The sequence below is a fragment of the Hakea prostrata genome, chromosome 2 (assembly GCF_041222555.1).
Source record: "Hakea prostrata isolate BN-2017 chromosome 2, UWA_Hpros_2, whole genome shotgun sequence".
Classification (NCBI taxonomy): Eukaryota; Viridiplantae; Streptophyta; class Magnoliopsida; order Proteales; family Proteaceae; genus Hakea; species Hakea prostrata.
In genome coordinates, this window is record NC_142601.1 from 377,861 (window position 1) to 391,973 (window position 14,113).

General features: G+C 38.2%; 1 protein-coding gene across 1 annotated transcript in view; it reads right to left on the minus strand.

The window, feature by feature from the left end:
- OVA6 (Class II aaRS and biotin synthetases superfamily protein) overlaps positions 1–11,744 on the minus strand; it is a 31,830-nt gene extending 20,086 nt beyond the window's left edge. The window contains 7 exon segments of the mRNA XM_089143683.1: positions 8,215–8,421; positions 8,504–8,617; positions 8,716–8,802; positions 8,940–9,050; positions 10,843–10,899; positions 10,989–11,252; positions 11,254–11,744. Coding sequence (XP_088999809.1) covers positions 8,215–8,421; positions 8,504–8,617; positions 8,716–8,802; positions 8,940–9,050; positions 10,843–10,899; positions 10,989–11,252; positions 11,254–11,334 — 921 coding nt within the window. The 5' untranslated portion in view covers positions 11,335–11,744.
- Positions 11,745–14,113: the final 2,369 nt, after the last annotated feature.

Genomic DNA, 14,113 nt, shown 5'->3' on the forward strand with positions numbered 1-14,113 from the left:
AGAATAATTTGGCTAGAATCTACGAATTGTCCCAGGAATTTTATCGAGTAGATAGGAAAGGTAGAGATATTACCCAATATTTTGCAGATTTTAAAAGAATGTATGAAGAACTAAACTCTATTCTACCTATCTCCTCTGATGTCAAAACTATGCAAAATCAAAGAGAGCAATTAGCTGTTATGGGTTTCTTGGGAGGTCTTGGAAAGGAGTTTGAGGCAGTTAGAGCACAGATTCTTGGTAGTGATCATGTACCCAGGTTAGCTGACACATTTTCAAGAGTTCTTTGTGTTGCAAGGGAGAGTACCAATAACTCTCCAGAAAATTCAGCTTTGGCAACAATTTCTCGAGGCACTTCTGAAGGACAAGCCCCTGGTGGACAGAATATAGGACGAACAAGAGGAAATAATACTGGAAAATATCCAAGTTCACACAACTCTATCGATCAAGACAGACAAGTTAAGACTTGTCATCATTGTGGTCGTCCGAGGACATATTCAACGATATTGTTGGAAGCTTCATGGGAAGCCCCCACACATGGCGAATGCAATCATTACCTCTGAATCAGCGTCTACAACTACTAAAGTTCATCCTGAGGGTAAGACTGTAAAGATGACTGAGGAAGATTATATTCGTTTCACTCGCTTTGTGCCACTCAACCACAATCATCCGCTGCCACCCTTGTTCGGAGTGTAATGCTATCGCTTGCCTTGCAACCACATCTCGCCCATGGATCGGTGATTCAGAGCTTCGATCATATGACCGGGGCTACGGGTATATTTTCCTCTTTTGTTCCATCATCCTCTTTGGTTACACTTGCTGATGGCTCTCATATCAATGTTAAAGGAGTGGGTATAGTTCAACTCACTCCATCCATTACCCTACCCTCAGTTCTTTACGTACCTAATTTGCCATTTAACTTATTATCTGTTCATAAATTTACTTCCACTAATAACTGTTTGGTGCAATTCTTTCTTGGATATTGTTTATTTCAGGATCTTACGACGAAGAAGATGCTTGGTAGAGGCCGTATCTCGGGGGGGTTGTATCTATTCGAGGAGATATCCTCTACTGCTTTTTCTAGTATTTCCATCCCCCATCAAATACATTGTCGGTTGGGGCATCCGTCTTTGGAAACCCTAAAATTGGTAGATAAAAGTTTTCATTCTCTTTCTAAGCTGGACTGTGAGTCTTGTCAATTTGGAAAACTTCATCGTGTGAGTTTTCCTCCTCGTATACATAACAGATCAGACCACCCTTTCTCTCTAGTTCATTCTGATGTGTGGGGACCCTGTCCTGTTAGTTCTACTTCAGGTTACAGATACTTTGTTACATTTGTGGATGACTTTTCAAGAGTCACTTGGCTTTATTTAATGAAAAATCGTTCAGAATTATTTGACATATTTTGCAATTTTGTTATTGAAATTCATACTCAATTTGGTGTTCCTATTCAAACCTTTCGTAGTGATAATGCCAAAGAATATTTCTCTGATCTTTTTTGTAAATTTATGGCTTCTAATGGGATTCTTCACCAATCCTCCTTAGGGGTGCAAGTTTGACCCTGGCGGCCCTAACCCGCCCTAAGCCCGAATAGGGCTTGGGCTAAAGATTTTGGCCCTAAGGGCGGGTTAGGGCCAAAATATTCTGGCCCTGAACTAGGGCCAAGGGTGGGCCTGGGATTACTCTTTGGCCCGCCCAGCCCATCCCGGCCCGTCCCTGATTTTTTGCCCGACCTAGGCCCGATCTTGGCCCCGATCTTGGCCCCGACCCATCCCCGTCCGGCCCCGATTTTGGCCCTAATCTTGGCCCCGATTATGGCCCCGATCTGGCCCCGATCCTAGCCCCGATTTTGGCCCTGATCCTGGCCCTGATATTTGCCCTGATCCTGGCCCTGATATTTGCCCTGATCTTGGCCCTGATTTGAGTCTAAAGACTTTGGACCCTCCACCCACATGGAAAGGAATTAATTGTAATACATATGGGTGGATACTTGACACGTGTCAAATTTTAGAAACATGATCATGTTTTGTAGAAAATTAATAAAAATAAATTATAACCTCATTACCAATGTAATAAGCATCTATTTGATTTTGGCCCTGATCCTGACCCTAATTTTGGCTCTAATCTTAATATTAATTTGACGATGATTATGTACTACAGTACTAGATTTTTACCCTGATCTTCATACTAACATTGATATGAGTCTTGATTTTGACATTTAGTCACTTTGATCATATTAGACTATAAATTCACTTTTTATATTATTTTTAAGGTAATTTTTATTTTTCCAACAAAGTCATTTTTAGTTCAATAAAATATTGATTTTGTTTTTTGACTAAGGCGAGATAATATATTATAAACAATAAAAACTATTACATAAATAATTAATATTTAACAAATCTATACCCCAACTTCTCATCATGAGTATCTAACAAATCTACTGTGATATTTCAAAAAAATTTATTAAAGACATATAGCTATGTTTGTAACTAAAACATTATTTTTTTTAACTATGAAAAAAGTACATTTTTTTTTGTTGAATACTAAATTATCATCGATTTACTTGTTAACAAGGTTTTGAATATGAATTTTTTTGTATTGAATAAAGATATCAATTTATTGAACAGTTGTGAATGAAAACATACCTACCTACGGCTTAAGTTCTTGACTTTGAAGATAAATTTTTCATTTTATCAGATTCCTTTTGAATTCTAAATCTCTGATGTTTCTAAGTTTACAAAAAGAGTTTGTGTGACATTCTCTATAATTGACTTGACTTTCAAATATGCCTAAATTTAATTACAATTCTTCTCTCTACTTATCCTATTTCATGAATAATTTTAACTCTTTGCTACTGGAGAAAAACCAAAGGAAAAAACAGAATAAAAAGAGAGAGAGAGAAACTTGGGGAAAGACAAATTTGAAATTTGGAATGAAGTTTGACCATTGTCTTAGAAGTTAGAAATTAATTAAGAATTGAGATAAATCTTTTTCTTTTTCCCTTCGAGCTTACATATAATAACCATAATTTTCATCGAATAGCAAATTAGAAACAGATTTATGACATCAAAATTCATGCATTATTTGGAATTATAGAATGGTGTTGTTTTAGTTTCTGAAAAGCGAGGTGTCTGCTCTCTCTCTCTCACTCACTCTTCCCCCCACCCCCTTTCCATGCTTTTCCCCATGATTTCTTGATCATTGTATTGCTACCTATCTTACATTTGATATTTACGACCAAAGATATGCCAATTAAAGCTAGGGACAAGGCCAATTAAGGCCAGGGACGAGGGCCAATCAGGGCCAGGGGCCAGGGCCAAGGGCCAATCAGGGCCAATCAGGGTCAAGGCCAATCAAGGCTAATCCGGGCCAATCAGGGCCAACCCATCCCGACCCGGCCTAATTAGGGCCAATTAGGGCGGGAATGGGCTTGGCTTGGCCCTGTAGGGTTTGGGCCAGGGACAATAATCATTGGCCCTGAACTAGGGCCAGGGCGGGAATGGGCTCAAATTATACCATATAGGGCTGGGCTTATGATTGCAAAAGCCCCGGCCCAACCCTAGTTGCAGCCCTAATCCTCCTGTGTCGATACTCCTCAACAAAATGAGGTTGTAGAAAGAAAAAATAGACACTTATTGGAGGTCACCCGTTCTCTCTTATTTGAGATGAAGGTTCCTAAATCCTTTTGGGCTGATGCAGTTTCAACTGCTTGTTATCTTATTAACAGGATGCCTTCATCTGTCTTAAAAGGTGGCATTCCTCATTTTCTTTTATTTCCTTCATCTCCCTTATTTACCTTGCCTCCTCGCGTATTTGGTTGTGTATGTTACATTCGTAATCATCGTCCAGGGATCTCTAAAAACTTGATCCTCGTGCACCTAAGTGTATTTTTGTGGGGTACTCTCGCACTCAAAAGGGATATCGTTGTTATTCTTTTGACTTACCCAGATATTTTGTTACTGCAGATGTGTCATTTTTTGAGTCCACTCCGTTTTCTACTGAATCTCATAGTTTAACCGACCTAAATGATGATCTATGTATTTTTCAAAGTGTGTTTTCACAGGATATAGTTCCTTCACCTCCACCTCCACTAGACATCACCAAAGTGTACATGCGCTGTCCAAAACCACCGGCTCCCCCTCTGTACCTACGGTCTCTACCTCTATGCCGACTTCGTCTGTTGATCCTGCGGACGTTCCTACCAAATCTGACCTTGACACTCCCATTGCTCTTCGGAAAGGTACTCGTTCTTGTGTTCAGTATCCCATCTCTAACTTTATTTCATATTCTACTTTATCACCTGGGTTCTCTACTGCTCTATCTACTATAGAGACTTATCCTATTCCTAAGAATGTTCTTAAAGCCTTGTCTAATCCTGGGTGGGTCAGTGCAATGAACGAAGAATTACAAGCCTTAGAAGACAATCAGACTTGGGATCTTGTGCCCTTACCCTTGGGAAAGACAGCTATTGGTTGTAGGTGGATATTCATTGTGAAAGTTAATCCTGATGGTTCTTTAGCTCGCCTGAAAGCTCGTCTCGTTGCTAAGGGCTATGCTCAAGTTTATGGCGTAGATAATGTTGATACTTTTTCGCCTGTTGCCAAGCTTACTTCCATCCGCATTTTAATCTCTCTTGCCGCTACCAACCAATGGCCCTTGTTTCAGTTGGATGTAAAGAATGCCTTCCTTCATGGAGATCTGCATGAGGAAGTGTATATGGAGCAACCACCTGGGTTTGTTGCTCAGGGGGAGAAGAATAAGGTTTGTCGCCTCCGCAAATCATTATATGGTCTCAAGCAATCACCTCGAGCATGGTTTGGACGATTCACTACTGTTGTAATAGAATTTGGGATGACTCGTTGTGAAAGTGATCACTCTGTATTCTTTAAAAACTCTGATGCAGGCAAGATCTTTCTTGTAGTTTATGTTGATGATATCGTCATTACAGGAGATGACACTTCAGGAATTGATAGGTTAAAGACCTATTTACAAGAAAATTTTCAGACCAAAGACTTGGGCAAGTTAAAGTATTTTCTAGGAGTTGAAGTTGCCCAATCAACAAAGGGCATCTTCTTATCTCAACGGAAGTATGTACTGGATTTGCTTTCTGAAACAGGAATGTTGGGATCCAAAACCCATAGACACTCCCATGGAATGTAACTTAAAGTTAATGCCAGAAGATGGAACCATTCTTGATGATCCAGAGAAGTACAGAAGGCTTGTTGGGAAGTTGAATTATTTGACTGTGACTAGACCTGACATTACCTTTCCTGTCAGTGTTGTGAGTCAATTTTTGTCTGCCCCACGAACATCACACTGGGATGCAGTTATACGAATTCTAAGGTATCTTAAGAAAGCTCCAGGACGCGGACTTCTTTACACTAATCATGGACATAGAAATGTTGAAGAATTCTCTGATGCTGATTGGGCTGGATCACCTATTGATAAAAGATTGACTACAGGCTACTGCACATTCGTTGGAGGAAATCTTGTATCATGGAAGAGTAAGAAACAAATTGTGGTAGCAAGATCAAGCACAGAATCTGAGTATCGTGCTATGGCATAGGTAACATGCGAGATGGTATGGATAAAACAATTACTCCAGGAATTAGGAATTATTGATGACACACCAATGAAGTTATGGTGTGATAATCAAGCTGCGGTTCATATCGCATCAAATCCAGTCTTTCATGAACGTACCAAGCATATTGAAGTAGATTGCCACTTTGTTCGTGAGAAGTTACTACAAGGCATAATATCCCCCAAGCATGTGAGGACTGGAGAACAACTCGCAGATTTGTTCACCAAAGCTCTAGGGAATACAAGGGTTACCTATATTTGTAACAAGCTGGGCATGAGTAATATATATGCTCCAGCTTGAGGGGGAGTGTTAGGAAAGGGCAATTTGGGAAAGACTGATCCATCGAGAGTTAGTGCCTTGCGCTAACTCTCGATAGGAAAAAGATAGTGGTAATTAAGAGTTTTATACCAATTGAAATTGGTTGATGCTTTCCTATATAGAACAGACTTGTAAATCAGCCTATATATATTGAAGTTATTTTGAGGTGTGCTCATAAGTTTTCTTAGAGCCTCCACAACTAAGTCGTGGCTTCCATCTTCTCCTCTCCCTCATTCTTCACCTTATTCTTTCTCAAACTAACACCAAATAAGATTCATAATCCATATACACTTAGTTCCCGTCGAAATCCAATTCCCTTAATAGTTTATTCCTACTGACACAGATTAATAGAAGTTCTTACAAATGGACCATATAGTACATTAGATGGGCATGAAATTGTTTACATATATAAAAGTATTAAACATTAAGGACTCAGAAAGGCTGGCAGAGTGCATTCCACTAAATGGATGATTGAAAGGAAAATGACAAAAGATAGGAGGTATATGTCTGACTTTTGAGTTTGGAATTCGACAGAGGGCCAATACAATCATGCCCTAGATACCCAACAGTTGAAACTGCCACATCATCTGACGTAGGGGAAACCCCATGGACTAGGGATCCTACAAGGGCTTGTTAGGTGTACACTAGGAGGGTACAAGTCCTAATAGGAAGGCATTAAACAAGGAGGAAATGCAGCAGAAAAATATGAGATTAACATGCAAATTAGACAAGATAAATAACGCAATTATCAAAATCAGCCTAAACTGATATGCAAGACTAAGCAAAACTCAATTCGGAAGCATGAGGATGGGGATTATGAGAACTTCACATTTAAATTAAGTACAAATCAATTAAAGATCCTAAAATAGTAAATGCTGTCATAGCCCAGAAAGGCTATATCTAAGAATAGGAAACAGCTAATAACAATGTCAGAAAATCCTAAAAGAGAACAGTGGGGAACAAAAACAGTTGTATCATGGTAATATATGGAAAGGTTGAAAAAACATAAGTAATATATGAAAAGGGAAATAATATACCAAAAAGAGATTTAGTTAGGGTGAACCTGCAGTCATAAAACAGCAGGAAATAACAACAGAAAGAGAAAGAAACTAGAAATTGCACACCATGGGAGGGGAGAACCAGAGGAAGAAAATAATAATAAAACAAAGAAAACTGAGGGGAATGAAAGAGGAAAGGAAGCAGTGTCCTCACCTCACTGCCAACCTAAAGATAGGGAAGAAAAAGTTTTAAAAAGTTAAAATACAGGCAGCAAAAGCTGCTGAGAAGAGAAGGAGAGAGAAGGGAAGATCTAAGGAAGTCACACCAACGAGAGAGATACAGGTTCTAGTGCAAGAGAGTTTTTCTTTTCTTTTCTTTTCTTTTTATTTTTTCATTCATTCATAAAAATTTCCAATAGCGAATTACATCCCTTCTTATAAGGAAAAATCTAAAATTAAATAATATTCCTAATGATGCTTTATTACCTAGTGTCAAAACTGGAGATTCAAAAAGTACCATTACATGAAAACAACCCATAGACTAATTATGACCCATGAATTGATCCAAAGCCCAATTAACATTAATTATTAAAAAAAAATCCAAACAAACCAAGTAAAACACAGTATACCTAACAAAACCCAACAAACAAATAAACACCAATAAACACAAATAAAATCCAATAGAAGTCAAACCAATGGACTCCAGTGATTCAATAACTCTAAACTTGTTGCCCAACCATATCAGTGTTGGGATCTCTACGTCGGTGCCAATGATAAAGTCAAAACTGTCGCTCCATAGGACTGGTGTCTTCATCATCACCATCCATGTGGCAGAATAGGTTGCATGCCCAACAACTTTCCAGACATAAATATATTTAAGGTGTCCAATCAGAATGATTGGGCCTTCATTGCTTTTTCTTTTTCTTTTTTTTTTTTTTTTTTTTTTTTTTGGCTCATTGTTGGGTTCTATGGGCCTTGGGTATTTTACTTTCGGGTTAACTAGGTATTAATTGACCCAATTTACAAAAATTTAGGTCAAGCTCACTAGTTTCTTCAAACAAGTCATTTCACTCTTTTTTTCCTTTTTTTTTTTTTTTTTTTGGGGGGGGGGGGGGGTGGGGGAGAACTATTCTAGAACTATTGAGATGATTTTAACTGCAGGACATTGTTTATGCTTTGGACAATTTTACTCAAATCACCATGGATGTAGACGTCCCAAAACAAACAAAAAGAGCACTTGCAAATCACCTACCCACATTTTAACAGTTCTCCAAGTGTTTTTCTTATTAAATGCAATATTAAGCTCTGAAGTTTATGTACCTGGGTTTCAAAGGCACGGGAAAAATTTTGTCCAAGATTGTGGCTAGTTCCAGCCTGTAGGGCCCTTTGATCACCCATCATGGCTTCAATTGTATAGGTCCTCAGAGCACCAGCAAATGTCTCACGCCTGGACTTTCGACCAACAATGACAGGTATTGCTGCTTGCTCATAAGCAAAGTTTTTATAGACATTGATCATTTTCAATGCCTGGAATAAAACATTAATCAATTAACTAAGAACATACAGTTAAATATGTGAAGCAATCTTAAGAGTAAAGATGGTACAGAACCTCTTCTTCTGCCTCCTCAAGGGTTGCATGTGCTGTATGACCCTCTTGCCACAGAAATTCAAGGGTCCTAATGAAAGGTTTTGTCCTGATTTCCCATCTTGTCACATTTGCCCACTGTGAAATTAACAGGGAGAGAATTATAAGGCCAAATTCTTATTAGAATACGAGTATAAGCAGATTATTGACAAAAAAATAATAATAAAGAAAGACACCTGATTGATCATGAGAGGAAGATCACGGTAGCTATTAATCCATTGAGTAAACTTGTAATTCACAATGGTTTCACTAGTAGGTCGAACCTACAATATCTCAAATGTGCAATAGAAAGATATTAAGCCATACTCAGGTGGAAAAATTCACAGACCTGGTTAAAAAGGTAAGACCTACAATTACAAAGAACTTAAAAATAAATAAATAAATAAACAAGAAAACTAACCACAAGCTTTTCTTCAAGTTCCTTTCCTCCTCCAACAGTCACAACTGCCAGTTCTGGACTGAAACCCTCAACATGACTAGCTTCCTTCTCGATAAATGAGTATGGTATAAACTGCAAATGTTATCATGAGTTACTACCAAAAACATAAATGTGAAACCAAGAAAATTAGTTGCTTGTTCCATAGAGTATTTTAAATCAAATAAACATATTAGTTGTTCTAATTCCACATGTTAGCAAGTTTTCTTCCAACTAAACACGAAAAATAGGGCTTGTACTTGTCATCCGAGGTGCAATAAATTACCAAGTACTTGAAGCTTGCAAAATGACCAATTGCTATTAATAAGGGTTTCTTGCACATCCTACCTCATTATGCCACATGGAAAGATGCTTTGACATGTTGGATAGAAAGGACATGGTCTAGATTAGCCACAAACCAAATTTTTGAGCATGTTTCAATCAAATACCAACCCCATATTCCCATGTATGTCTATGCATCCCTATATTGGCATCCACCTTCTAGGCAGTCCATGCAATCGTGCGTAACCCCCTGGGAGTCATTGATATTTTGGAGCTTTGTTTTTCCTTGTAGCAAACCCTTCTAGTATCAAGATTTGACATTTGATCAGGGGACTATGAAATTCAGGATCATCTGGGCCACCACATAGCAGAGTTATGCAGTTCTTGTCGCTTTAGGGCTTGTTTGGTTATTTGAATCCAGAGATTTCAAATCCCTGGATTCATGAATCGGAGCTTTATACTTGTTTGGTTGTAAAACATCCCTGGATTTCAGGCTAAATTCACGTTTTTAGTCAAAAAAGTGAAATCCCTGGATTTCATGAATCCACTGTAAGTATAAAATTGATGAAATTTGCGGATTCACGCGGAGTAACCCAACGGAACTCTATGAACTTCGATAGATTTGAGGATAACCAAACAGCTAATTTTTTGAACCATGAATCCGTAGATTTGAAATCCCATTTCATTTCAAATCCCTAGATTCATGTAACCAAAGATGCCCTTGGGTTTTCAAGAATATCATTGTTTTGGAAAGGATGGGCCAAAGGCTCTATAGCCCCAATATCATACTTCTGAGGCCACAAACTTTCTAAGTGTATCAGCACTTTCGGTTTGAATGATTAAATTGTTAGATCCATCAAACAAAGATGAACTTTTCCTCCCTCTCTTTGTTTTCCCAAACTATAGTTCCATCCAAATGAAAATTTTCTAGAGACAATATGAAAAAAAAGTGAGGCTTCCAAAGACCTTTCCTTTTTCTTTTTTCCTTTTTTGAGATGTTTTTTTCAACACAGGAAAAGAGAGGATTGCAGAAAGCAGGTTTTCTGGGTGGACGGAAGAGTTAGGGTGGGGAGGCGGGGTGTTGGAGCAGGGTAAAAAAAATACTTTGTCTAAGATTTAAATGCAATTATCTGCAGAGGGGGGTCAAAGTACAAAGTTCCACATTATTTGAACAAAGATTAAGAGATAAACAAAGGTCACTAAGGGCAACTAATGCTGCAAAAAGTAATCTATCAGGTTGCATACATCAAAATTGGGAAATTATGTACGTGCTAGCCCTTCAAAGTTCAATTCTCTTTGTTATTGGGGAGTTCATAACCCACCGATGTTAATAATAAATTACATTCATTCCCCAAGCTCTGCCGGCTCTGGTTCGATTTAGGTTTCCCTGATGTTTGTCTTAGACACAGTTATTAAATCTCCTTACATTATTTAAGACTAACGCCCCTTATCAGTAAATCAGAAAACCAAAATGAATTTTGTAAGTCCTTGGAATTCAAAGCATGGCAATCAATAAATTCAGTATACACTTCAAAAGAATTTGCATGACCAAATGAGTCATAGAACAAAGAAGTGAAGCAAGATAGAAGAAGATAAAGAAACTCACCTGTGGAAAGTATACATTTTTATGGCCCGTCTCCTTGATCTTAGCATTCAAGTAATCCTGCACAAAAAGAATAATTTAAAACCAAATCAATTTATAATGAATGATAATAAACAATAATTGAAAACTTAAACTAAACGAAACGAAACCTGAATAGCTTCCCAAATAGCGTAGCCGTAAGGGCGTATAACCATGGTGCCACGAACTGGGCCGTAATCAGCAAGCTCAGCATTGGCAATGATATCAGCATACCAAGCATTGAAATCCTGAGAACGAGGAGTAATGAAGCCCTCTTGGCCTGACTTTGAGTGCTTCTCTACGTTTTCTGCTGCCTGTGTTTCTGCAGTGACTTGAGTGGATAACTCCCTTGAAGCAGCGTAAGCCCTTGCCTTGAAAACGAGAGGGCCATTAAAAGTGGCGCCGCAAGGGCGAGAAACGAATAGGAGCAGATGTAGAGACGAAGAGAAAGAGAGAATGGAGCGTCAGAACCCCCATTCAATTTAGTATCACTGTTTTTGCTTTGCCTCTCTCACGAAAAAGGAGCAGATGTAGAGACGAAGAGAAAGAGAGAATGGACGGCTGGTTCCGGTTGATGAGCCAAAACCAAAGTGACGAGCGATCCCCTAGGGTGTAATATCTGAACGTCCCAAAGATTCTTTCTAGAGCTAGCCGTCCACTTCAAACATCGCTGACATGGTCATTTTCCAGTCGTGGAATTGCAACTTTCATTCCATTTCCGGATCCTTGTTTATCAACGGAGCTTAGGCTGCCGCTTCTGGTTTAGTTTCAAGCTCCAGCAACGAGGCACCTTCTGTAACGAAGACTGAGTGATTGATCTCGTTAATCGTTATGGCTAAGCCAAGGCTTTTCTCATATCGGATTTTGGGTGGAGCCTCAGAACCCCATTCAATTTAGTATCACTGTCTTTTTTTTTTCTTCTTCTTCTTCTTCTTTCTTTCTTTTTTTTTTTTTATTATTATTTTTTTAATGTGCTTTAGGGGAAAGAAAAAATAAATAATTACAAGCGTTGATAACGTTCCACCAGTATCCTGATGAACAAGTCGAGCCATATCCAAGGGAACATTCCTAGGGCCATATCCAAGGGAACATTGCTAGGGAGGGCACATGTGAATTTTTCGTTGGCACAAAAGTTGGATTCTCTTACATGATGCATGAATAGGATTCTCTTACATGATATGATGTATGAATACACACTAATGAAATCCCAGTTTGATATCTAGAATGTCTTCAACAATGCCTCTTGTTGCCCAGTGAGGATTTGAATTGCAAATTGTGAATCAGATTGGGCCTATATTTGTGAGTACCCATGATATGTTGTCCTTTGTAGCCCACATAATATTGCATTTAACTCCATGTGTAAAACATTAGAATCCTCACAATTCCCCGCCGTAGCAAATAGGATTTGACCACCAAGATTTCTTCCAATCACACCATATCTGCCACGGGTTCCCACAACTGAACCATCACAATTCATTGCAATCCAATTATCTAGAGGTTTAGTCCATTTATGCATCGAGATCGAACCGTGCTTGAATTTAGCCTAGTGTCTAGCAGTAATCTAGGATAAAACCGAGTTTTTATAATTTCTTCCCACCTATTTAAAATTTCAGCATCATTGATATCATCTCTCCAACCTCCTTCACTTTTGCGATGGAAGCAACTTTGTCGCTAACTTTCTGCCCCATTGCTTCAATTATTAGCAGTTTCTCATGTTGTATTGGTCCTCCCTTGATCTAGGAATCAATCCAAAGGAGGGTCTCCTTCTCTTCCTTCAACAGAATCTGAGTATTCGGCTTGAGTAAATCACGTGACTTTAAAATGCATCGGAGGGTATAAGAACAAATGTTTGGTTGTTTCATACTCCATATAGATCCATCCTTGAACCATCTATATTTTAAAAAAAATTCGGCCAACACATTTTATTGTTGGTTGCTAGTGTCCAATAATGCTTCATTAAAAAGGTCTGGTTCCACTCCCTTAATCTTTTAAGACCCAGTCCACCTTCCATCTTGGGGTAGCAGATCGCATCCCAATAAACTTTATTACTCCCTGAATTAGTAGTGTCTTTCCATAAGAAAGTGGCTATTATACTCTCAAGTTGTTGGGTAATATTGGAAGGTAAGTATAATACATTAGCCTAGTAAGCAATGATTCCTCCTAAAACGGATTGAATTAGAGTGAGACGGCTAGTAAAGGAGAGAGCTTTATTTCTCCAACTATTTATTCTTCTATTTATCTTTTGAATGAGAATATTGAAAGTTGCCTTGTTGGGAGACTTTGCTTCAATTGGAACGCCCTGATAATTAATAGGGAATTCTCCCTCTGGGATGTGCATATTTTGATTAAAGGATTGAATGATGTTAATTGTGCAATTCCCATACAAAATAGCTAATTTAGTTGGGTTGATCTGTAATCCCGATTGAGCTGCAAATTCCAGAACATACCCAATAAACCTAGCATTTTTACTTGTAGCAGCACCAAAGACAAACAAATCGTCGGCAAATGCAACTGTAGTTATTTGGGGCGATTTGCAATTTGGATGATAATCAAACCTCCCTTCTATAGCTCATTTGCTGATCATATCCATAAAAACTTGCAAAACAATATTAAATAGGAGGGGGGACATTGAACATCCTTTACGGAGACCCTTGTTTGCAATGAATTTAGGAGAATAGGCTCCATTAACAAAAGCAACATATCCAGGATTCACTGTACACTTGGCAGAGACCCTTGCTTCCCCCTCATTTATTAATTGGATACATTAGGACTTTATTATTTCAATGACAACTTTGCATTTAAGATTTGCTTCAGGTTTAATCCTCAAGTTGATGTTTTTATTTAATTTCCTTTGTTTGGCTAAAGAAACATTACTCTTCATATGAACAAATGGGGGTATCAGTATGTATAATGCATACATTATTTCTTTCACCTTCCTAATTTTTTGTCTGTCTTTGACATGCTAAAACATCTTTTGAGTTTCGTATTAGAAAGAAAGAAAGAAAGAAAAAATCTTTACACTTATCTTTGTTATCATTTATAAAAATTAGCTAGTGCAAATGACTAGCTTATACGCACATTGACTACATTCTCAAGGAAGCTTATTAAATGTAATTCAAATATTAGGTAGAACTTCGTCTTTAAACCCAAGGAGATTTGGATTCTTGACTTTATACTATGAGGTGTTAGTCTTTTTTTTTTCAACTGAACAAGTGTTTGAGATTAGTTTCTCTTTGTTTCCTCAAGCATTTGATTA